Source organism: Echiichthys vipera (genome assembly GCF_963691815.1).
Source record: "Echiichthys vipera genome assembly, chromosome: 9".
Classification (NCBI taxonomy): Eukaryota; Metazoa; Chordata; class Actinopteri; order Perciformes; family Trachinidae; genus Echiichthys; species Echiichthys vipera.
The window spans coordinates 10,068,118-10,093,855 of NC_139834.1; the positions used below are offsets into that span (position 1 = coordinate 10,068,118).

Below are 25,738 nucleotides of genomic sequence, written 5' to 3' on the forward strand. Positions count from 1 at the left end.
ATACCACACCCATATGTAGGCACTGATGAGCTAGACAGTGTTCTCAGGTGCCACCAGCTGGAAGAGGAAGGATCCATCTTTGGTTATTAATTTAAGACACCATCAGTCTGCGCTAAACTATAGGCATACTGTCTTTCTATTGGGGACTGACTCTCACTGTCATATAACCTATTATAAGTGGCTTCCACATATTTGTCTTAGCCCATAGTACATGTAAACACACCACTCTTTAAGAATCATGTATAACTAACAAGGTCAACAGGTCAAAATTCAAAACTGAGATGCAAATGACACGATATGTATAAAATGTCCTGACTTTAAATTGTTTGCATATAATATAAGTGACTGCATTAAGGTAAGATATCTTAGTCTTTTTATTACTAAACAAGAAGAAGAAGAAGAAGAAGAAAAAGATGTCCTTTATTAGTCCCCGCAATGGGGAAATTAGATTTTTTTTCACTCTATTATTATTATTCAGGTAACACACACACTGGCCCGAAATACACACACATGCACAAACAAGACCTATATACATGCAACTAATGGAGAAATGTTATAGCAGGGGGGCTGCCCCGAGCAGTTGGGGGTTCGGTGCCTTGCTCAACAGCACCTGGGCAGTGCCCAGAAGATGAACTGGCACCTCTCCGGCCACCAGTCCACACTCCATTCATGATCCACACAGGGACTGAGCTACTGCCGCCCCCAAATGACAGATATTTATAGGCGATCACAATAACAGATGTACACCACTCTACTGCTCACTTGTGGTCATACTAAAGAAAATTAAGCTTACACAGATTACAAGTACCTATATTTTGTAGTGCAAGTGAAATATTTGTGGCTTCAGGAATCAAAACTTAAAAAGCTGTTCTAATAAATCTCATGTAAAACTGTTTTTATTTATTTTTTATTTTTAGTTATCCTCATGCTTTCAACGCTGTGTTTTACAGATTTGATGCTACATTGCTTCATTATGTTGATTAATCATTCCTTGTTTGCTACTTATGGTCAGCTAAGGAACTCACTGTGTGTGTTGTCATAGGCAATCTAATAAGGAAGGTTTTAGGGCCAGTTGCAGCATTTGCAGCTATCTTGAAAGACCAAATTTTCTGGGCAGTTTTGGATCCAGGTGATGCCATTGGCACAACTGTAATAAGTACCCGGGGCATCAGGTCTGGCATAAATCCCACCAGTCTTTTTAGCACAGAAGTTGTCTGGGATTTTGTATGAAGTAGTTGGTCTGGGTCTGGGAGGAGGTGTGGTGTGAGGGTTGTCTCTGTTTGTTGAGGGAGTTCCTTGAACTGGATTGGTTTCTGTAGTGGGAAGGGGAGGGAGATCTGTAGAAAAAAACAGTCAATGATCAGTATTCTGTAAAGTCAAAGTTCACAGAAGTCATTTGGTGTCAATTAATGTGGAAAAAAATATTTATAAGAAAATGTGATGCTTCACCTGTCAAGTGGATGACAAATGCAATTAACTCATGAACATGGATTTTAACTATTTATACTCAAGGTTTGTGTGCATACTACAAGTCTTAGATCTTTTTCACTGTAGAAATAAGGATTGCGGTAAGTCTATACATTGATATGATAACATCGATTTTAAAACTAGAATGTGTAATTTAAATGACCAGGGTATACAATAATGTATCACTTCTCTCTTCATCAAATAGAATGTCAAAATGTTTACTGTCTTGATTCTGTGTACAGCTCAAGAGGGCGATCTATCCTGGAAAATACAACTCACAAAATGTTTCACTTAGGTGCAAATGAGATAAGTTTAAGTTACATTATTTTTCGAAACTAATTTTCCACTCCTGCCTTTTTAAGGGTTTCTGTGCAATATATGAAGAGCTCTTTTCCAAAATGAGATAAAAGCCATATTTAAAAACAATGAGTTTGTCACACCACTTTGCTGTATACAGAACCTTTTCACTGCTTCATCAATGTTTTATGCCAAATCTCTATGTTTCCTTGTTTATTAAAATGGTCTCAAGATGCAGTTCCTTTCCAAACCGCGACCAGCGCCAAACCTATTTTTAGCCTAAATGCGATAGGTCCTCTCGACCAATCAGAATTCAGTGAGCGTTCCAATGCGATCCAACATGGCGGCGCTCTGAAGTGGGAGAGTTTTTTGTTTGGTCCGTCCGTTCAACATGTTCAGACTGAGCCATAAACCATTTTGACAAGATAAACTGAATATTAACCAAATGTGTGGGTGTAGGTAAAAAATGTAATTTTCCTGAAAACTATTAAAATGGATTTATAGCGTTTTGGAAAAGAGCTCCTCATATACTTTCTACTTACCTGGGACTACAAGAGAGCGGAGATAGCTGATGAGAGGGTAGTTTCCCTGTCCACAGAACTGTCCATTAAAATCATCCAGATCCAGTGCCCAGACAAAAGCTCCTCCAAATCTGTTGTCCTTTAAGTAACGGACCTGAATAAATAATTAAATAAACACTTAATAACTATGTATGCACTTGATTATATTCTGATAAGTGGCAAAATAAATGAGCAACATGTTTATACACTACCTTAGTCTCAAAGCTTTCTTTGTTGTCATATCCAACCCACTCATTTTGTTTGACTGCATATGGGACTTTCTGGTCCTCAATCAGCTGGACATTGGCCCCTTGAAGAAAGGTGCAAACCTGAAACGTTATAAAAGATACACATTTTAAATGTATCAAAGCTCTCAGTTGCTCATAGTTACTAACAAAACATAGGCAGACGTAAATTAAATGAGTTGTTGCCAGATTTACCTCATAATAGGACCAGAAGCCGGCCTCCCTTGTAAAAACACCAGCAGCAGCGGGACCACTGGCTGGTGCTCCAACCTGACTGGATTGAGTAGAAAGTTGAAATGTTCTCCCGTATGTAGCAAAGCCCATATTTAGTTTTTCTACAGGTGTTCCCTTGTCCCGCCAATATCTCATGGAAAAGTCCTGGAATGTAAATTAAGAGAAAGAGAGACAAAAGTCAAGTTTCCAAGCACATTTTGTGCAAATATTTAACTTAATTTGGAGAAATCTGCAAGAGAAAATGCAAATAAATGCGTATTTCCATCTTCTACTTAGTATATTAGGAGGTTGTCTAAACAAACAATTGGTGGCAGAGTCACCATTAAACCATTGCAGAGGGTTGCAACAGGGAGATGACAGTATTAAAAGACAACCAGCCAACTCTAAAACAAAGGAAAAGCAGATGGAAATATGGTGTTTAAGTTGTATTCATATAGCCTATGAAAAACAGTGTGTTGCAATTTTTTTCTCTTCAGTGGAGATTTAAGTCACATGCTTTATGTCAATCTTAATTAATTAATTAATTAATTTAAAGTATTCTTCCATTTATTATTGCCCTAAGCGTTTAATCTCAGCCAAGCTTAAAGGGATAGTTTGTATATTTTGAAGTGGGGTTGTTAGAGGAACCTATCCATAGTCAGTATATTACCTACAGTAGATGGCGGTTGGCACACCCCTAGTTTGGAGAAAGAGGCAGAGGACAGGCCCTGAAGCTGAGCAATGTACTACTGTGGATGGGAGCAGCAGCTAAACATATTTTAGCCACCTAAAAAAGGCCCAACCAAGAAAAATCAGTTGTGTATGCTATATTTAGATTTTTTTCACTGCTTTACCTTGCCATCAGGCAGCCTTGTTTAAGTTTACACACTGGGTAACTGAAGCTGAGCTATGCTCTCGCCAAAGCAACCAGACTCCATTGACATAAACATTCAACAGTTATTTTACCTTGCAGAACACAGGAGTTGCTGGTCTACAACTGCCTTGATCAGTTAATATGTGTTAATTTGTGTTATTGTGTGACTTTGGGATTTTAGGCTAGAAACTAACAAAAGCTTTGGCAATATTTCAACGTTTTTTTCGGCATTTCCAGACGTTTTTTTATTTATTGTACTCACAGTATTTAAGTAAACATGTTCTCCAGTTTCTTGGGATCCTTTGTATAAGGGGCTGTTATGTCCTGTCACACTCTCCCAGGTGCCATGGAAGTCATACGTCATCACATTAATGAAGTCCAGATACCTGATGAAATGCATATGAGAGCAATTTTGCCAGAACATGATAGCTACTCATAGGGATAATGTGTGGAGTAACATTTTGGTATACTTTGCCATCTCTGCAATTTCATAACCAGCATCAATGGTTCCTTTGCCAGCAGCCACAGCAGCAGAGACCATTAATCTGGGCCGGCCAGTTGCTGTGCCCTCAGCCTGATAGGCCTCGAGGAGTTCCTGTACACGAACATTTATTGTAAAGTCACTTTGTAGTCCATGTTGAATATCAGTACTAAAATTTTGGATCTGACCTTGCATAACACTGTGAATTTCTGCTTGTCCTCCAGAGGACTTCCTCTTGCAGCGGGGTATTCCCAGTCCAAATCAAGTCCATCAAAACTATATTGTCTCAGTAGTTTGATAGTGGACTGAATAAATGTATTTCTTTTGGCTTGAGTTGACACAATAGCTGTGAATCTGGGTAGAATTTTTGGGAGAGAAAAATGCTTTCAAGACAACATAAAAACATTGATCTTTATCGAATATGAATATCTTACTTTTGTGTTCCAAAGTTCCAGCCTCCGACTGCCAACAGTGTTTTAAGATTTGGATTCCTGTGGGAATATACAAATTTGGCTGCCCTTAATCACTACTGTGCATAACATTACAGAGATCATACTAGCAACATTTTGGACTGACCTCTGTTTGAGTCCGTTAAAGGATTTATAGAGTTCATCATCATTCCACTCTATGGTAACCAACTCACTTGCCTCGTTAATACCAGCAAAGGCATAAATCAGGTGGGTACACAGGTTTGGATCAATGTTTAGAGGCATAAACTTTCCATTGCCAGGTCGGTATTGGGACCAGTTAGTGAAATAACACACCAGTCTGGAGGATGACACTATTCATCGAAGAACAGAAAAGATTTTCATTAGTCTTTGAGGAATAATCACTGACAAGACTTTTTTTCAGTTGCTACTGGGATTGTTCAATTTGAATAAGTGCTATAACTCATGAACTCACCCAAACTGCCAAGGGAAAGACAGATACCTTTAAAAGTCCAGATTTAGTAAGTAGTTATTAGTTAAAACATGTTTTTTGGAAACAATTTCCTGCTTTTCATTGTGCCTTACCTGCAATTAGAATTAGCCTGCTCATGGTGGTTGTGCTTGGATGAGCTCTTTTTATATCAAAGAAAGAGAGAGCGCTCAGTAGCTCTCTTTAGCTGATGAAAAATACCCAAACCAGGATAATAATTAACCAGGAACAAATGGTACGTCCAAAAGTTTAGGACACCAAGCGTTTGCATCATCAAGTTAAACAACAGAAGCTGGTAAAAGACTGTTGAATCATACAGGAATTTGACCCTTGTATCTAACCAGTCCAACTGCAGATATAGATAATGTTGTTTTATTTATTTTATTCTATTCCAATGGAATTAACAGAATTCTTCATTCATGAAAATAAAAATTGCAATTTACGTCAGTCAAACTTATTGTCACTGAAATGTCTGGATATTCCGACATTTATATTAATCATGCATCTCATGCTTTGACTTGCATCAATTTGACAAAACCTTCAAAACCTTCAGAATTGTAGTACTTCAACATTCTCTCAAAACATCACAGACATTGTTTTGTTTTTTGTCTTTTACATTTTCTAATGTTACCAGAATTCAGGTCAGATGATTGCACAGCACACTCTTGTGCTTCTTTGGACTTTAGATAAACCAGGCATAGCCTCTGTGTTGTTATGTTCATGGTTCTGCTAGAGAGTGAATCCTCCTCTTTCAAACTTAAGGCCAACTTTAGAGGGACATACAAGCAAATAGTGTGCTTCAATGTATACTGTAGAAAGTATATTAATATACAGCAGTAACACGGTCTCATCAACAAATTGTTTTCCACATGGCATGGTAAGCCATAATCCTTAATCAAATCAAATCAACCTTTATTTATATGGTGCTTTTCATACAGAAAAGTATCGCAAAGTGCCTTACAGAGATGTACAGAAAAAGAGAAACATCAAATAAAATCAGGAGAAGAAAGTTAAAAGAACCCAACCCTCCCACCCCCACAGTCATGCACAAATACATACACAAATATGTATACGTTCATACACACATTCACACATACACACACAGCCACGCTGACACACAGGCACACACACTCACACCTACACAAACACTAGCTGTCACTACAGAGACATGGCCGGGCAGCGAGACCTGAGGTACAGAGGAGGCTAGAGGAAGCTACATTTGGGGGGCAAACCACACTGGGTGAGATCCCAGTCCAAGGTCACAGGGAGCACCGCCACAGAGACCGGCCCAACCCGGGCAGACAGGAGGCTCCGCACCAAGGTGCAGAGCCCTCTAGTCGCCTGGGCCTGAACTGTCCACGGGACAGCACCCCCCGCGGCCAGACCAGAGACAACTCCCAAACTGGCAGGCCCCCTGAGGAAACACTGGAGATTAAAAACTGTTGCCTAAAACAGTAAAGGGTTAAAATATGGAGGCTAAAACCGAGGGACTAAAACATAAAAGCATAGAGGCTAAAAACATTAACTAGAACATAAAAGCATAAGAGCATAAGACATGAGAGGCCATAAAAAAAAAAGCATAAAGGCTAAAACACAGAGATATAAACAGTGAAAAAGGATAAAAAGTGCTCTGATTGGCACTGCCTAAAAGAAATCAGAAAGAGAGATTTTAATTAAAAGCCTGGTTAAAAATTGTGTCTTAAGCCTTTTTTTAAAAACCTCAGCAGTCTCCGCGACCCTGAGGCTCTCCGGCAAGCTGTTCCACAGTCGGGGCCCATAACAACTGAAAGCCGCCTCCCCGGGCTTTTTTGAACTTACCTGTGGTATGGTTAAAAGGCCGGTAAAAGCAAATCAGATAGGTAAGAAGGCCCAAGACCGTTAAGACACTTAAACTAAAAACTAGATCAAGAACTTTAAAATCAATCCTGAAACACACGGGGAGCCAATGCAGCGACTTTAAAACTGCTGTTATGGCCTCCTGCCCTCTGGTCCTTGTCAGCACTCGTGCAGCTGAGTTTTGTAATAATTGTAGATTCGAAATGCTCTTTTTGGGAAGGCCAGAGAGCAGGGCATTACAGTAGTCTATACGACAAGAGATAAAAGCATGCATCAGCACCTCCGTGCTGGCCTGAGAGAGAAACGGGCGGACTCTGGTTATGTTCCTAAGATGGTAAAAACCTATTTTTGTTATATTTTTTGATGTGTGGAATAAAACTGAACTCAGAGTCAAAAATCACACCCAGATTTTTTACAGATTGTGATAATTTAAAATTCGTATTCATCTAATTCATATTAATATGCCGTGCATGAGTAGAGTAAGTTAAATTTGTGCAATCTTATCTTATTTTTAAGAAGTCACCATTTTTATCCTGTTTTATTAATTTGGATAGTCTATAAAAAATATCAGTTCTTTAAATGAAATGAAACATATTAGAAATAAAATACATTATTTTGTTTAATGAGGAAGGCATTTATTTAAGGCCAATCACAGCAGTTGCATCTTTCACTAAAAACTAGATTAGCTGGACACAGCTGGAGGTGTGTGTTTCCGTGGAAGCACTGATAAAAGGAGCCACGGTTATTATCATTTCTGTAGAGGCCGTCAGTCTTTCCAGCACAGAAACCACTTCCAGAAACAACTGTAGTGGTAGTTTGGGCCACGGTAGTCGTAGGAGTGGTGGCAGTAGTGCTGTTGCAGGCTATGCCGGGATGGCTCGTAGTGATCACTGGTGGATGTGTGGTTACAGGAGGTGGAAGAGGAGATTCTAGTGAATTGAAAAATGTAAATTCAAGAGATTATGGAAGGTTTAACCCAAGAAATGATAAAACATGTAAAGTGTTGAGCTCTGATTTATGTTACCTGAATCCAGAAGAGAGCGCAGATAACTAATGAGGGGATAGTTTCCCTGGCCACAGAACTGTCCATTAAAGTCATCCAGATCTAGTGCCCAGACGAAGGCTCCTCCAAATTTGTTATCTTTCACATACTGTGCCTATGAAATATAAGTGAGTGCATTTTAGTTTAGACTGTTAGTTTTGTTATTTCAATACATATTACCTGTCCAAGTGTAACACATTGTTTTATTCACATTCCAAGACCTTTCTAAAGGTGAATGAAATTGAAAAATGGTTTTGTTTTTGTTCCACAAAGGAAGAAGTGTCTGATCACGAATAAATCCAAGAAACCCAAACATGAGTAGGAAATATAGAGGCTGTTAGTTGGGTCCAAGTCCATTTGGGGTAAAGTTTGCATTCAAAGAGAAAAATATTTTAGTTACAATCCAGTTGAAGGTAAATATGATTTGATTTACCCCACATTAACATTTCAAACTAAAAGAGATAGTTGTGAAGCTCTGTCAAATAAACATCATAATCCAATAACAAAATGAATGTAATGCATGTAGATGTATCCATATCAAACCATGGTTTATCATATTGCAGTGCTGGAGTATGGTCTAGAAATGTCAAACTACTCTGATTTTGTGTTATCTAGCTCTGCTCTCATTGGTCCAGTCTGAGAGGAGATTCATTCATTCATGCAGGTCGCACACAGCCATCTGAGTGATTAATGTGTTTGTGTATATATATATGCTTTGTGGTGTGAACATTAGAAATTCTGTCAATGCAAAAAATGTGGGGGAAAAAAACCTCTCATCAACAGAAAGATTCAAGACCTGATGTGATGTTTGCCCAAATATAAAGTATCAAGTTAGAGTGCCACCTTCTGCTCAATGTAAGGTATTAAAAATTGTTAGTGGTGCCTGTGCAGCTTCATTGTGATCAGCTGTATCAGCTGTAGTAGTAATACGCTTTCATTTTATTCATATTATCTCCTCTAACTAATTGACGTGGGTGGATGATATGTTATTTATTACCTTGATTTCAAAGCTCTTCTTGTTATCAAACCCAACCCATTCATTTCCTTTAACAGCATAGGGCACCATTTGCTCATCAATCCATTGGAGACTGCTTCCTTGGAGGAAAGTGCAAATCTATAGAAATGTAAGGAAATAAAACTTTAAAAAACTCTCAACATAGTTTGTGATGTCTTAATTTGAAGCTCTGTTGGGATTGTATTTATTAAATCTGAACTGAATTCAATTTAGTTATGTATAAGTGTCAGTGTTGAACCTTCACTGACCTCATAGTAGGACCAAAACCCAGCTTCAAGGGTGTAGGGCCCAGCAGATGCTGGTCCGTTGGCTGGTGCTCCAACACCATTAGCTGCTGATGATGTGCGAAATGTGCGTCCATACGTAGTAAAACCAGCTATGAGCTTATCAAGAGGAGCTCCTTGGTCTCTCCAGTATTTCATAGCAAAGTCCTGTGAGAATAAAATCAAATAAAATATTACAAAGACAAGTTAGTTATCCAGCTTCTTGGGTCCTGATGATAATTGTTGAGGATCCTACTCACCAGATTGTAGTAGATGTAATCGCCCTGATCAGAAGAGCTGCGGTACAGAGGGCTGTTGTGACCAGTGAAAGGGTCCCATGCTCCGTGAAAGTCATAGGTCATGACATTGATAAAGTCAAGGAACCTGTTAAACAAGCATGTAGGCATAAAATAAAAAAAAAATACTTTTTACAGCTTTAAGCAAAATGACCATGTCACAGGAACTCACTTTGAGACGTCAGCAATCTCATATCCATTGTCAATGTTCCCCTTCCCAGCAGCCACTGCAGCTGTGAGCAGCAGTCGTGGCTTTTTGGTCTCGGCTGCTTCTTTTTCAAAGGCGGCAAGTAATTCCTAATCACAAGAGGTAAACAGCTGACCATAATCACGTGCACCATGTGAGAATATTTAGTTAATATTTAATATTAAGTCCCGTTCCTGTATTATTCAAATGACAATGTATTGGTGTGGCATCCTGTGGGATTTTGTCATGCTGCAGACTAGGTGGAAATTTTACAAACTGACCTGACAGAGCACTGTGAACCTCTTCTTGTCCTCTGGTGGGCTTCCTCTTGCTCCAGGATACTCCCAGTCCAGGTCCAGTCCGTCAAATCCATACAGTCTCAAAAATCTTATAGAAGACTGAATGAATCTCTGGCGGTTAGCAGGGGATGAAGCCATGATGGTAAATCTGTAGACATGTAAAACAACTTATAGCTACACAGTTGATGATGTTCTCATTAATATATGAGATCATGTAATTTAACAACCTCATGATGAACTTACTGTCTAGTTCCAAAGTTCCACCCACCAACAGCCAGTAGAGTCTTGAGCTGGGGGTTTCTGTGCAGGATTTGTGCAAAAACATGGATGGAGTTGAAAGTTGGATCCTCAACTCATACCACAATGTTTTATAGCTCATTACAAGTAAAAGACCCACACTGAAAATGTTCTTCAATAGCCTAGTCTTTTCTCTTATACATCATATATTTAAATCAATAATAAAACTGCTTACAGTTGTTTTCGTCATCTCATATTTCACTCATGCTCAGTTTTGTATATTTATTATTTTAGATGGGTCAATACTGCTGGCAGGAACAACTCACCTATTCTTCAGTTCATTAAAGGATTTATAGAGAACATCATCATTCCACTCATATGGCCCCAGCTCATTAGAGGGATTGACTATGGAAAAGGCGTAGATCAGGTGAGTGCAGAGGTGAGGGTCTACATTGGTAGGCAGGTATCTGCCAGCACCTGATCTGTACTGGGACCAGTTGGTGAAGTAGCACACCAGTTTGGTTGAGGACACTGTTTGAGAGGAAGGAAATGAACAGAATTAATTTTCTATTCTACATCATGGTGATTAAGAAGACAATGCCACTGTAACATAAAAAGTTAAATAATAAATACATACCCATCTGGAGACACATCAAAAGGGACAGACCTTAAAAACAGTATTTACATTTAATCTATTAACATTTTGCACAGGATCACTGCCTCTGAATGATTTAACAACTAAAAGAGTGTAACTTACCAGCCAAGATTACTACTCGAGCCATGTTGTGTTAGCTGAGCCTTTTTCCCTGAGCTGCAACGATAATTTATTTAGTTTTTATCATTAATCTTTATACGATTGCAGTATAGCTTTTATAAACTGTAACCAGTTACTGACAATGAAAACCTCTGTGTGCTAATGACTTACCTGTTGGCTGGTGATTTGCTCGGTGTGCCTGTGGTCCACCTGGGAGTCCTTTTTATAGATAAGACAGGGACAAAGGCTGCATGACAGTGAGGTGTAACGGATTATTCTACAATGAGCTGTCAGAAGATGACATGAAGATGATAACTGTTTTTATTGCCAGATTAATCTGGATCAAAGCACATGAGCTTATGTTAACTTGCCTCTGTAAAGCCACTCAGATCAGGACAGCTGAACAATTCATGCAGATAAGATGACCTTGATAACCATATGGAACGATGCAATGTATTTGATATTACTTCAAGATTAAAAAGGTTTCCATGACAACCAAAACAATTATAAGCATGGTCTTTTTTTTGTCTTTGACTTGTGTTGAACTCGCCTTGGGCTCAGCCACTGTTGGCCTACTGTAGGGCTAAGACTATTTTTAATTTCTAATTTTTTCCAATTAAATGATCGTCTATTAAATGTCAAATACTTTGACAAATTTTATTTCAAAAAGAGTTTTCTTGCATGTTTTGTTCTAAGCCTTTAATGTTATTGTTTGCCTGTCTTGACCTCCTTGATAACAGAAAAGCCTTGTATGTTTATAATACTACATTTTTGTCATTCACTCCTGTAATCAGTGGGGTGCAATAGTAAAAACTCAGGGACTACGGTATCATCAGAGGCCTGATAAATGTCAGAGCTTGTGAGATAAGATGTCCTTTTTCCATTAAGCTCTATGATCCTTTGATGATGTAACTATTAGTTATCTTGTATGGCAGCAAAAAGGCCAGAGTTCAAGAAGATAGAAATATGTTTTAAGTTTTGGTTTCTGCTGTTTGAAAGACCAACTGCTGCAGCAACAGTCAAATGAGCAATTGAAGTGATACTTTACAATTATTTGCTTTCTTCTGAGAATGAGAGTTAGATGAGAAAGTCAGTACCACTCACATCTGCATGGGAAATGTAAAGCTAAGCATTATACAGCCAGCTAGTTGGCACAACAGGACCAGCAGAGATTACAGGAATTTACTGGTCTTGACCATAGTCCGGACCATGTTACTACCACTAAAGCAGTGACTTGTCATTATTACACTAAACAAAGGAGCTTTAAAATAGTAATTACTGAACTTTAGAGGTGTTGGTGGGTGTTTTTTTTATTTATTTTTTTACCGTTGGACAGAGCCAGGTTAGGGGATTCCCCCAGTTTATGCTAAGTTTAGCTGTCTGCTGCTGGTAGCTACATAAGCTTACATGAGAGTTGTATTGATGCAATAGAATTATATTCAAAGAATAATAAACCACTGCTTTAAATTTAAGAACCATACTGTAGCAGTTGAATTCAGCATTCAAAGTTATATCAAACATGCTAGAAATAAATATTTCCTCTTTATTTACATTTCAGACATAATAACTGTGGTAATACACAGATGATGTTAAGGGTCAAATAAACTAAAGTCGTTACATCAATATTAATTAATGATATCCATCTCCATAATGAGTGAAATGGGGAGAGTTAAGGCAATTTCTGATTTTAGAGCTGATTTATGGCTGCTTGCTGATTCCCCAAATGGTTTGACCTTAGAGATATTTTATTATCCCTTACCTTTCACTCACAACACTTTTATACTCTCACATTGCACCATAAACACTAGTGTACAGTATAAAACAAAGAGTATGCAATCTAAGTTCAGGGAGTACATTGTGGCTCCCTTGATCACCAAAGTATGGCAACCCTTATTTCAAATAGCCAACACGCAAAACAAACACAAATCTCATTATTGAAATTAGCTGAAAAAATGCAATAACTGTAGTTAAGTTGGTGCTTGCAACTACTTTTATCAACATGATAAACTGATCCACTTCTGTAGCCTATTATGTGCAGTCTGTCTTTCCATTGTAAGGATAACTGAACATGTACTCATGCGTTTGCACGCGCACAAACATGCAGCATTTTTATTTGCAGGAAATGCAATATGAAACAAAAAGTGAAGCTTGTTTTTCATCGGATGAATAAGCATCAGCCTGAACATTGTCCCAAATATTTCACTTTCAGTGTGGGAAAGTTGTGTGTGTTTGGCAGCACCTCAGGCTCCAGCTGTTCCCTCCTGCAGACAAACCTCAAGCACCACAAGTTCTTAAATCCAGGTGGAGGCTATAAGCACGGTAAAGTCACATGGCAAAAGAAAGGCAGTTTGACTTTTGCATTTTACGCCAGGGAGTAGATGGCATTCATTGGAGAGTGGACCTCCAGACTTCCACCAAAGTCCAACTCCCTGACATCTCTCCTGGTTCCTGTGTACTGGCCGATGAAAGAGCCGTCCTCGTTGAATGGTATCTCGCCTCCTTCACCATAGTCCACCAGACTGTCGTCACTGTCTGATGGCTTTATCATTGCTTCCATAGACAACTGGCCTCTTTGAAGCCCTCTCTCCTCCTCTCTACAAAGTTGTGCAAAAAAATGCAAACTTGATATTAGAAGTGCATTATGTCAGCACTAAAGAGAGAAAAACTGTACGATACAATTCATTGTGATGTATAAATATATTTAATATGTACATGTACATACCGCCGGGGGTAAGGTAATGTGGAGACACGTGTTATCCTAAAATATGATGAGAGTTTGTATAATAATAATTATTTTATCACAATCATCCACTCATAAAATGCGTGTAACAGTTGCAGTATTCTGTTATGAATATACTATTTATAGCTCCAAACTAACAGTGCAGGATTGTAAGTTTAAATGTCAATTGTGTCAAGGTGTCAATATTTAGTGTTTTCATACCTTTCAAGAGACCTTGAGTGGTTCAGTAGGAAAAGAACATGGTTGAGGTGTGAGAAGGGAATAAAGGTGTAAATAGAACAAGTAAAGTAAAAAAAAACAACAGAAAATCATGGAAGTACGATCAAAGAGTGATCATAAATAAGGTCATAATTACGTAACAAGATTTGATTTGTATCTGTGCAGCATCATAATAAAATTGAACCACAATTAATGGCAGTCTGTGGAATTTGAGACCACTAGAGTCACTGTGGAGCAATATGGGTCTTTATTTTGTTTGTATTTTTCATATGATAAACATTCCCGACTCCAATGCCCTCATCCTGATGTTCCTCTGATCCGCGGTGCAATACGCCACAAAAGGCAGTGAAAACAAACAAAGTAAAATTTAAAAAAATATTTAAAAGAATTGACTTGTTAACGAGATAACTCCAAACCGAAAGTGAATGCACAGCTACAAAGCAAATGGATATAAATGCATGGTTGTTATAGTTTTCAATAATGATAGTGCTGTGCAGTGTTATGGGAAACATTATATACTCAGTATTATTACCATGCCATTTTATAAATAATGTTACATGCTGCAACACAGCTCTGAAACCTGAAATAGGTTTTTTAAAACAGTGAAGACTGATCACAGTAAGATAAGTTAAAATCCAGATTTTCTCTGTGTCCTTATTTTCCACCAGTTGTGCTTACCTGTAGTCAAATGATCCCTCCTGATCTTTGTCATCCACTGGTTCCAATGAAATGTCTTTTTTGTCCCTTACTGAAATTAAAACAGGCTACACTGTGATACCAGATACAGTATAACGCTTTTAGACGACATAGATAATGAGGAATCACTGCTGTACCTGGGTATTTCCCCCCTCGGCTCCTCTTAATGAAGCAGACTATGAGTAGGATGAGCACGATGAGAGCCACGGCACACATGATCCCGATAAACCAGCCCTGAGTGGTGATGTCCACCTGGTCCTGAGCATACGCTGACACACACAATCATGTGCACACACATAAGTATGCACATCATCAAAGTCACCATCCACTCAGCACTTCAAAGTGTTTATTTAGTAGACCACCAGTTGATGCATGCATGGGGTAACAGTAAATTACTTTCAGTGGTGTAGTGTGGTGACTCCTCTGTGTGCCACTCCCCTATCCCGATCCGAGTTCGTGCCGCCACAGAGAATCTGTATCGAGTGTAGCGGTCGAATCGCCGGACTGAGAAACTTGTTATATTTGGAGTGAACTCCTCCACTCGTAGCTCCTCTCCCCTTGTGGCATTCACTGTGGAGAAAGTGGCAAATCCAGGGTGTTAGGAGGACTCTTGATGGCAGTAGTGCACACAACTGAGCTATTAAGTAGCTTACCTGCTGGTAGAGTGCCTACACAAGTGTTCATTAGCCTCTCCAGAACATACTTCAGTGGTATTTTGGTCTACAAGTGCATATTTAAGTGAGCTCTTATGTGCTACCGGTTTGTGGACTCGTGGAAATCTTTGTCAGATTTAGTGAAAAAAATTAAAAAAAAATGTTTTTTTTCAGATGTTGGATGGGCATACCTGTCTGGTACTTGAGGGAATATCCAGTAATGATACCGTTGGGTTCTGCTGGCAGGTCCCAGTCAACATAAATACTGTCCAGATGTCGCTGTTGGATCCTGAAGGATCTGGGAGCAGATGGTACTACACAGTAGGAGATACATATAGGACACATATAAGCTTTGGAAACAAACATTCATTTGTGGTTTTCTTGTGCTTGGCAGAAGACATAAATGTTCTCTTGTCGCTTGGATGATAAATTAGTGACATTTCTTACCTCCCTCAGGCGTTGAGAAGTGTATATTATTACTAGGTGGCCCTTCATATCGATTGTTTGCCACCACTATATACATCTTATAGTTGCTATAGGGGATCAGCCCAGTGAGGACCCCAGAGGGCTCTGGATCGTTGTCTGGAAATGCTTTAGACTTCATCCCTCTATTGACCCTTAACCACCTCAGCTGGCTGCTGTCTCTCCAGTAGTAAGCCTGAAGGATGAGAACCACCCAGGATTTTGATCATGCTGCAGTAACTGGATTGTTATTTTTTAGGAAAAATGTTATCAAGAAAAAGTTGAATTCTTGCATTCTTGTCATACAAACTGTTTTTGCACGTTTATAATATTTCAATGTTGTTGTCAGCATTGAGTTTATTAGAGTTGTCATGTTTTGATCAAGGAGTTTCATCTGGCATCCAATTACCAATAACACCTTACAACCAAAGGCTGTAACTAAAGAAGAGGAGCCTAATCTCAAACACTTGAGCCAATTATCTAAGCAATAATGATTAAACACACATACAAGCACACACACACACGCACGCACGCACGCACTCATACACACACACACACACACACACACACAAAACATCCTTTAAATAAAAAGATATATCCTGTACGTCAAAATTAATGTAAAAAAAATAACAGGGAAAGAAGATACAGAAGAGTAATTTTTATAAAAGATTGAATGGGACCTACACCAAAACAACATATGGCCAATATTTTTTAGATACTAATAATGGACACAAATAATAGTGGAAACAATTGGTTAAGTGCATATCAAGTAAATTACCTGACAGAGCAATACATGAGGCCAATCTTATATTTTATAGTAACTTTTTCTCTCTCTTCATTTGTATTGGTTACTGTTTGATCTGCCTCTAATTAAAGCTTCCTCTTTGTCACTGCTTGTAATCATGTAATCACTTATTTTGATATTGCCCATCTTATTTATTTGAAATCAAATTTTTCTTGAAACTTTCATTCGTATTTGCATGGATTTTGACACATCTTTGTTTGTCTCATTTGATGATTTTTTTTTCTTGTATTGATATTATAGTTGGAATATAAATATATACGAATAAACATTCAATATTGCATTCACAATAAACACACCTTATATTCTTTGAGTTCTCCCATCATAGAGCCCCGTGTCACTGAGTCCCAGTGCAAAGTCACCTGAGTGCTCTCAATGTCAGACACTCTCAGGTTCAGGGGTGCAGTTAAAGGACCTGAGGAAAACAGAGATGTCTTTGTCTTTGCTCATCAGTTAATGGGTGCCATTAACCACGCAGAAGCAGAGATGATGAAATGAGGGTGCCATTCAAATAAACAAAACTTCACTTTCCTTCTTTGTTTTACTCATCTTTATATAATAATGCAGACGATTTAGGTACTTACGGTCTTCCCCAGAGTAACCAATGACAACAGGAGACTCTGGACCCAGGCCAAAGTCATTGACAGCCTGGACTTTGATTTCATAAGGAGTGAAGGTATCTGCATCATATATGTAGTATTTCAGCCATTTAGTTGTTGCATTCTTCCACTCCTCTCGGGATTCTCTCCTTCTCCACCACACCAGATACTTCAGATGGGGCCCGTTCCACTCCCTGTAGGTCAGAGGCTGAAAGCGACCAGCATTGTTTGATTACATTGTGATAGAAATAAAAAAAATTTCAACAGTTAAGCTAAGTAAAGTGTTACAGATGGGTTCATTACCTCCCAGCTGATCTCCATGTTATTCCTCCATGTACCCACACCTTTTACATTCCTTGGGATGACATCTGGGGCTGGGCAGAAAAAACAAATAGATAGTTCAGGATTTTGAGAATTATGCATATTCGCTTTCTTGCTAAGAGTTAGATAAGAATCACACCATGGTAGAATACTTTAAAAACTAAAACTGGAGCCATGTAAGCTGTTTCCAGTCGTTATGCTATGCTAAGCTAACCATCTGCTGGCTTCATATTTAACATAGAGAAATGAGAATGGTATCAATCTATCACTCTTTGCAGGAAAACAAATTAACATTTTTTCCCAAAATTTGCTACACAAAAGGCTGTTTGCTAGCTTACAGTCTGTCTTTGACAACAAATATGTATTTCAGGAACATCAAACCCACGTGCACCACTGCTTTGGAAGCGCGTAGATGGACGACTTGGTCGACTCATTCCGATTTCATTGATAGCAATGACCCGAAACTCGTAGTAGGTGAAAGGTGTAAGATGCAGAATGACAGAGTTGAGGTTTCCTGGGTACGTTGAGAGATTTCTCCACTTCCCAGGCAACCAGTCATCATCATCATATTGCACCAAGTACTCTGTAAAATAGTAATAAATGGACAAATATAGCCAAAAATTAGAATCAGAATCAGAAATACTTTTATAATCCCAGGGGGAATATGGTACATGCAACATACTAACAAAAGGTTTTAACTTTTGTGAACGGCTCTTACCTATTATAGGGTTGTGGTTGCTGTCTCCAGGGACCCAACTGAGTCTGACACTGCGTTCATATGGATCTGACAACTCCAAATTAGTGGGAGGATCTGGACGGTCTACACACAAATGTACATGAACGATTAAAAAGCCATACATTAAAATGTTGTATGGTTGATGAAATGCCATTGATTGTAAACATGTCATACCCATCACCATTAGACGTGCTGACGCAGACTTTTGGTCCAGTTCACTCTTGATGACACAGGTATAATTGCCCTCATCGCCTCTGTTTACATTAGTGATGACCAAATTTGATTCATCCAGGGAGAATCTGAGGAAGTGAGTAAAACTGATGACATCAAGATGTGCATTGGTTCCCACTAAAACAAAAACTAAACTACTTTTTTAAAATAGTGCATATTTATAGTGTATATGTATTTCTGTTATATATGTATTTCTGTAGAATCCATCCCTAAAAAGATGTACCTCCAGCCAAGAGTGACTTGTCTTTTTTCTTTCATCCAGGTGGTTGTGACAGGAGTAGTGGCATCCGCTTTCACACCACACTCAAAGCGCACATCGCTTCCACGGATGACCTTCATACTCTGTGGTCTTGTGACAATTAAAGTGGGCTCTGAGAAAAGTGGATGACAACACATGACAGATCACACAAAAGTATAAAGCAAAAGATTTTTAGTATTAAACAACAGGACCCTCACCTTTGACGTCTATTCGGACTTGAACCTCATCTCTTCCTGCGATGTTGCTGACTATACACAGGTAAGTTCCCTGATCCTCTATCTGTATGCGTTTCATCTCAAGAGTCCCGTTACTGTGTGTCTTAAAACGATTTCCTTCTAGATTTCCTTGTCCATATCTGGACCTGTGTGAGCAGATCCATAAACGCACACAAACACACACACACACACACACACACACACACACACACACACACACACACACACACACACACACACACTGTGAACTTATGTCTGAATACACTCAAACTCTTTGAGTGTCTTTAAAGTGTCAAACAGTATGTTCTCACCATCGCAATTCAGGCACTGGAGAACCAAAGTACCGGCAGTGTAAGAGGGCACGACTGCCCTCTATCACCTTCACAAGTTCATTCCTCGGCCCGAGAATGCGTGGCGTTGCATCTAGAGAAACAGTGATAATTAATAATTATACTTACTATACTAACTTTTGCACATGCACACAGTTGTACAGCTAAAACATATATTATTATAATATAAATGTTTTATTTTATTTTATTGCTGATCCCTTGGCAAACTCCTTAAAATCTTCCACAGTTTATGGCTGATCGAAAAGCAATAATTTTACACTATAAGAGGGGTAACTTACGTAGCACATTGACAAAAGCATTGGCCATTAAGTACCCATATTCATTGGAAGCATTGCACTGGTAGACAGCATTGTTTTCAGCGGTCACACTGCGTAAAGTCAGTGTATCTCCTGACACCTGTCTGTTAGGCTGTGGTGTAGCAGCTAGAGAAAGAAAAATACAAAAAAGTTTGTTAGATTTACTTCATCTTAAGGACTTTTTAATTTTTGAATTGAATTTTGCAGACAAGTACACAAGAAAAAGGATAATAGTTGTACAGTGTGTCTGCTTAAAAGTGAAAATACAAAGACATAGTTTGGTTTACTCTTACAGCTAGAAGGCATGCACCCCAAAAACATACTTTCAATTGGTTCCCCGTTGATAAACCAGCGTATTGTGGGACGAGGAGCCCCATCAGAACGACACACCAAGCGTCCATTTTCCTCCGGGGCCAAAACCAAATCAATGGGTTTCTCCAGCCAGAAAGGAGCCGCTGTCAAATACAAGTATTTTAGTGGTTTCAACATTATTGTGTAGTAAGAAAAGTTTGTTAAACTGTGTCTCACCTTTGACCCTGACGGTTATTGTGTGTTCAATGTATCCAATCTTATTGGTAGCAGCGCAAGTGTATTCACCCACATCATCAAAAGACGCCTTTGGGATTTGAATCATCTTGTTGAAGTTCTTTACTTTCATGCGTGGAGTCACCACAAGGTCATCTCCATCCTTGGTCCATGTAATATGAGGAGTTGGCCTTGATGATGACAAACAAGGCTTTACACAGGACGACTTTCATGAAATCAAAGTCAAAATTATACTGAACAGAAAACATGTGTACACATAACTTGTTAAAACTGTAACATTGACTAATCTATTAGAAATAGGCCTACAGTTACAGTTCATCTTACGATCTTGAGATGGCACTCACACTCCTGCAGCAATACACTCGAGGAGCAGTTCTTCCCCTTGCAGGACCATTATGGAGCTGGATGAGCCTGTGGGAGCCAGCCAGGTGGGGGCAGCCTCGGCCACTGTACGAGCTGCAGAGGAACCACCCGGAACACACCGGTCACATAAGCTACAATCATTTTCACAGCACACACTTACCACAATTAGTAAGTTTAGTTGGAGCAAATTACTCTATTAAGGGGATACTCGGAAATAAAAAAAAGGCCCAGTTTGTAAATATGATAAACAGCAAGGAGTAAAAAGAACATTAGAAATGATTGTCATAAGTGTTTCAGTTTGGTTAGAAAAAGTAAAGTTAGTATAGATGAACAGAACAGATACAGATTGTGTGGATTTTTTTTTGTTTTATTTTAAAACTAATCAAATAACTTCCAATGTGTGTTTGCTTGGAATGCTGATGCTTATTAGTTTTACTGGTCTCTTGTAACTACCACAAAGTAAGAATTAGAAACTGTTTCACCTGACACACAACAGGCCAAAGACTGAGATACCTATCAAACCCCTACAGTATATTTGTTTCCTTTATATCTATTGTGTCCGACAATGTTTTTTTGGTCAGGTCCATGATTACCAATGTAGTATGCCATGAAGTGTAAACCCCTGAGAATGTGTCTAAAATGGCTAAAACCCAATTCATTTAAAGACAATATCATTCTCACTTGTAAGCACTTTAACAACCACAGGCATCTTCTGCTGGATGACATTCTTGTAGGGGAAACGGGCATTACAACAGTAATCAGCAGCAGAGTCGTTGAACAGTACGTTAGAGAAGTACAGATCTCCATTTACTCCCATGGATACCCTGCGGTCCGGCCGTACAGGTTGCATGGTGGGGAAAGCTGTCTGAATTGGCCAGTTGAAAGGTCTTGCATAGGAGCCTGAAATGAAATGTGGTGTTAAAAAATAAAGTCAGTTCACAGGAGATGTATTTCATTGCTAGAATTCTTGAAAGTGAGGTCGTTACACTGCCTCGTGTTGAGGCTTATTTATCCAAACATTTAGAGCTGTAACTCTGGAGAGAGACTTACAGCTGGACATCCAGTAGGTTTCAGGTTTTGGTGGGCCTGGTGGCGGGTCACAGGAAAGGACCAGAGGCAAGCCAGCGCTGACCACCACAGGCTCCAGCACCTCCCTCGGCCACACGGGAGCTCCTACACAAACACAGAAGATTTATATATTTTTTTTATTTAGCCTTTATTTAACCATGTTAGTCCCATTGAGATCAGAGAACCTGGACTCTAGAGTTTTCACCAGATCTTTAAAATCAGTCAAGGGTACAAGGTTTTGAAGATGTAGTTCAATTTGAATGTTGTTCCAAGCAACAGGTGCTGAAAACCTAAATGCTTTCTTTCCCAACTCTGTTCTTACCTTTGGAACAACCAGTTGCAGAATGTCCATTAACCGGAGTTTGTAACCTCCATGTTTCCAAATTAAAAGTGAAGATAAATAAAGAGGAATTTTATCCAGAATTGCCTTATAGATGAACATATACCAGTGACTGAGGCGACGTGCATATGACGATTACCAGCTTACTTTATTGTAGAGGACAGAGTGAGAGAACCACAATTTGGTATACATCTAAGTGCCCTATGAAATACACTATCCAACATGTGAAGACAAGAAGCAGATGCATTTACATGCAGCAGATCTCCGTGGTCTATAACATGTATAAAGGTCAATTCCGCCAGTTTCAGCTTTTTAACAAGATACTGAATATGCTCCTTAAAAGACAAGTGGTCATCAATTAAAAATCCTAAATATTTAAAAAATAGTAGAAGTATATACAGTATGTGAGGAGCAAAGTCATGTTTTGCTGTTTAATGACAGTAACATTAAATAAATCCAAACAGCAACTTTCTAATTACAAGGGTGACACAGTGGAGTTTATATGTTCTCCCCGTGTCTGCGTGGGTTTTCTCCGGGTTCTCCGGCTTCCTACCACAATCAAAAGGTAAAATTGATAACTCTAAATTGCCTGTAGGTGTGAATGGATGTCTGTCTCTGTTCATCTGTATGTGCCCTGCAAAGGATTGGCGTCCTGTCCAGGGTGTACCCTGCCTCGCACCTGATGTCTCCAGCTCGGCTCCAGCCCCTCTATACGCGATGAAGATGAATGAATGAATGAATGCTAAACAACTGCCATATATTCTGTAAGTATATTATCTTAATTGGCCATGTCTGGTGATACTCATGAAGAGACCAAAACAAGCAATTAAATTGATTCTACTTACACAAATTGCCAGTAGCTTAAGCTTGACATAATTTATTGCTCTGTGCCATAGAGCTCCATTGTTGTCCAAAGACTATTAAAAACACATCAGTAAGCCTCACTGATGCACTGGGAAACATGCTACTTCATTATAATTAACATGAGCACTGTAATTTATCTTGAGTCAGGCCCAACTAAACCGCTCTCCTAATGCTGTTTTGCTGCCACTAGCATCAAATCTGCTATTTACTTTGAGTAGTGTTTGCTCACAACTAAAATAATTTAATAAAAAAAAAAAAAGAAGATATTTATTGTGACACGTCTCTAAAGATTTACGTCTTCGGTAGGAACAAATGAGCTTGGGGCCCAGTGCTGGAGGGAAGACTAATACATTGTTGGGTTTGGTTTCCTCATGGGATTAATTACCAATATAAAACAAATAGAATGTAGGTAGGCTTATCCTTCAAATTTCAACGACTATTTGGTATTCCTGGAATTAATCTACTTGCATTTTAAGATAAAGACTAATGCAGTTGAATTATCATACAAATTCTAACGAAAGTGTAGGTCATAAACAAAAAAAAATCATAAATTGCACAAGTCAACATTAATGCACTGCAGATACACGTCATATTGTATAGAACATGTGAAAACTGCTACTCAGATCTTGAGGGTTTAAAGGAAAAAGGTTTGTTGGCGGCATTTCATTACAACATGCAGTATGTCACTGCACATACTGAGGTCAGTGTGCATCTCAGTGGTGCATTAGTGAAACAAATAGTTGATTCTCTAGTCCCATTACTGATCTTACTGTATAGTCGTAGTCTGATCTTGTTAGAGTACGCAGATCCATACTCATTGGAGGCAATGCACTGATACTCTGCCTCATACTGTTCTGGATTGTTCCAGGCGTAGATGTCCAGCGTCCCTGAGCGCCTGCGCATCGATGCTTGAGGGTCACGTGCCACGTTGAAATACTTCCCATTACGCCTCCATGAGAAACTTCATGAAAGTGTGAAGGAAGACAGAAAATACCGTGAGGTGGTTGCAGACAATAATGTAATAAAATAAGACAATAAGACAATAAAAACTGTTCACTGGGTTATATCAGCTCTTACATGGGATGAGGGTTTCCTTTGGCTTCACATTCTATGATCATTGTGTCTTTGGGGTCAACAATATGATCTTTCATCGACTGCTTTATGATGGTTGGGGGCTGCCTGACTGCAAGAAGACAAATTATAAACTTATATTGTCAGAAAATACAAATCACAAGTTGCAACATGCTTGTTGAGTTACTGACTCACTTTCCAGAGGAATGTCGAGAGCCCAAACACTCTGCCATAAAAGCAGCAGCAGCGCTGGTTTGACCAGTGTCCCCATCTTTATAGAGCATGGAACCAAGCAACTCTTTTCTCCACCAGTTCTCCTGTTGGATAAAGAAAAATAGAAGATAACTACTGTATAGTACATTCATGTCATGTAGATCAAATCCATAGCAAATTACTGTATGTTATTATATATTTTATGTCCCACTGAGATTACAAAACCTCTTTTCCGAGGAAACCCTGTCCAAGATAACAGCAGTACAAAGTAGTTTCAAACAAACACAAAAACATTCATCAACAACATCTTAGTACAGATTTCACTAATGCTTTGCAAATCATCTGCAATGCAGAAATGGACATCTCACAGTGACAGAAAAAGCGTTACCACAATGTAAAGAATTAGGCATTAGTTAGTTAGTATAAGTCCCTCGTTCAAAATGAGTAAAAGAACATTTATATTATTAACTAATATACGGAATATAATAGAAAAATGTTGCCTGTGAGGGTTGATTTACTATTCATTAATAAGAATGAGTTGATTATAACTGATGCACTTAACGTGTAAGCAGACTTTTTTCTTTCTTTTACAGTTGTAGGTGCTCAAGGTGGTGCTAGTTTTAACTGCTTAATATGCAATTTGATTTAATCCAATTGTTCCCAACCTAGGGGTCAGGCCCCCTCTAAAGGGCCACAAGATAAATCTGAAGTTTTTCTTTTTGTTTGTTTCTTTAATAAAACATTGTGTGCCAAACAGATGTTTAAATGAAACCACCTTACAAGTTTAGAGTGGAAACCACTGAATCTGTGAACAACTTAAAGATTACTGACACATCTGACACAGGGTAAGGGGCCAAAAAGGTTGGGAACAACTGGTACCATATGTAATAATGTATTAAGTTTGACATGATTTCTAATGTTTTTAATATGAAAAGTAACTAAAGCCGTAAGGTTTATGCTGTGTGTGGAGTAAAAAGTCAAATTAAGACTCAAAGTGTTTTACTAGATGATTCTCTTTAAATATTTTCATCACGTTATTGCAGTAAAATATGTAATGAACCACGAGTCATGTTAGTATGATCAGAACAAACGGTTGTCAGCACCTACCTCCCTCATGTAAAGTCAAATCTGGGCTCTCTCCTCCCCATCACAGTGGCTTCCCCAGTGCACCGATATTTCCAATGACTTTTCGCCACAAAATTATTCTTGTTTTTGCAGCATACCAATTAAAGCGTCAGTCCTTCAAATATCAGGTCAAGAACCCTAGAGGAGTTGATACACTTCAGTAATGGAGTTTCTGTCTGTCACTGCTACTTACACTCCGCCCACACATCTCATGAATAATGAATGAGCGCCATACACAACCAACTCCTCACCCACGTCACTTCACTGTTCTGACCAGGCTCTCGTGATTATGAACAATTTATCTCAATCAAACACTGTCAGAGTTTGTTCACACAATAAGCAAAGTTCTCAAGAAATCAAATAAGTGATTGGATTTGTTACACCAGCAGTTATACAGTTTTATATGAGTTTGACTGAGAAAAAGATGCATATTTTTATTTCACAGAGCAACAACAATTTGCATTCTTGTTCTGATGACATCAAAATGTGGGCTTCATTGTTGACTGCTGAGAACTGGGGAAACACTGAAAGCAATGTTTGTTTCCCTCGTATGAATTTTACATGTGGCAGATCTCAAGTCACGAG

At 38.8% G+C, this 25,738-nt stretch overlaps 3 protein-coding genes across 3 annotated transcripts; all 3 read right to left on the bottom strand.

Annotated features, from left to right (window-relative positions):
* Window positions 1-1,062: 1,062 nt before the first annotated feature.
* Window positions 1,063-5,175, bottom strand: LOC310952009 (acidic mammalian chitinase-like; the record flags this gene model as incomplete). The annotated part of the gene is made up of 11 exons (XM_083920496.1): window positions 1,063-1,337; window positions 2,307-2,439; window positions 2,537-2,653; window positions 2,765-2,947; window positions 3,919-4,042; window positions 4,127-4,251; window positions 4,326-4,491; window positions 4,572-4,628; window positions 4,714-4,918; window positions 5,041-5,067; window positions 5,151-5,175. 11 exons carry the CDS (start codon window positions 5,173-5,175, stop codon window positions 1,063-1,065), a joined length of 1,437 nt encoding a protein of 478 aa, XP_083776622.1.
* Window positions 5,176-7,530: 2,355 nt separating this feature from the next.
* On the bottom strand, window positions 7,531-11,012 carry LOC310951545 (acidic mammalian chitinase-like; the record flags this gene model as incomplete). The annotated part of the gene is made up of 11 exons (XM_083919825.1): window positions 7,531-7,820; window positions 7,916-8,048; window positions 8,931-9,047; window positions 9,197-9,379; window positions 9,472-9,595; window positions 9,680-9,804; window positions 9,976-10,141; window positions 10,237-10,293; window positions 10,557-10,761; window positions 10,868-10,897; window positions 10,988-11,012. The coding sequence occupies 11 exons, from the start codon at window positions 11,010-11,012 to the stop codon at window positions 7,531-7,533; spliced, it is 1,455 nt and encodes a 484-aa protein (XP_083775951.1).
* Window positions 11,013-14,592: 3,580 nt separating this feature from the next.
* Window positions 14,593-25,191, bottom strand: LOC310951366 (neurofascin-like). The gene is made up of 24 exons (XM_083919561.1): window positions 25,136-25,191; window positions 24,011-24,132; window positions 23,822-23,927; window positions 23,515-23,705; window positions 21,523-21,645; window positions 21,154-21,372; window positions 20,454-20,565; window positions 20,092-20,279; window positions 19,887-20,018; window positions 19,546-19,689; window positions 19,229-19,340; window positions 18,900-19,063; window positions 18,667-18,814; window positions 18,387-18,511; window positions 18,195-18,296; window positions 17,862-18,059; window positions 17,459-17,529; window positions 17,141-17,363; window positions 16,856-16,971; window positions 15,740-15,950; window positions 15,484-15,606; window positions 15,036-15,209; window positions 14,777-14,908; window positions 14,593-14,691 (listed from the first exon to the last, which is right to left on the bottom strand). The coding sequence occupies exons 2-24, from the start codon at window positions 24,084-24,086 to the stop codon at window positions 14,618-14,620; spliced, it is 3,264 nt and encodes a 1,087-aa protein (XP_083775687.1). The 5' UTR covers window positions 24,087-24,132; window positions 25,136-25,191; the 3' UTR covers window positions 14,593-14,617.
* Window positions 25,192-25,738: the final 547 nt, after the last annotated feature.

Coding starts and splice junctions, on each gene's coding strand:
- LOC310951366 (XM_083919561.1), bottom strand. CDS start 24,086: ATGGGGACACTGGTCAAACCAGCGCTGCTGCTGCTTTTATGGCAGAGT. Junction 18,297..18,386: donor AGCACGTCTAATGGTGATGG/GTATGACATGTT, acceptor ATTTGTGTGTAG/ACCGTCCAGATCCTCCCACT. Junction 17,364..17,458: donor ACATGGAGATCAGCTGGGAG/GTAATGAACCCA, acceptor GGTCGCTTTCAG/CCTCTGACCTACAGGGAGTG.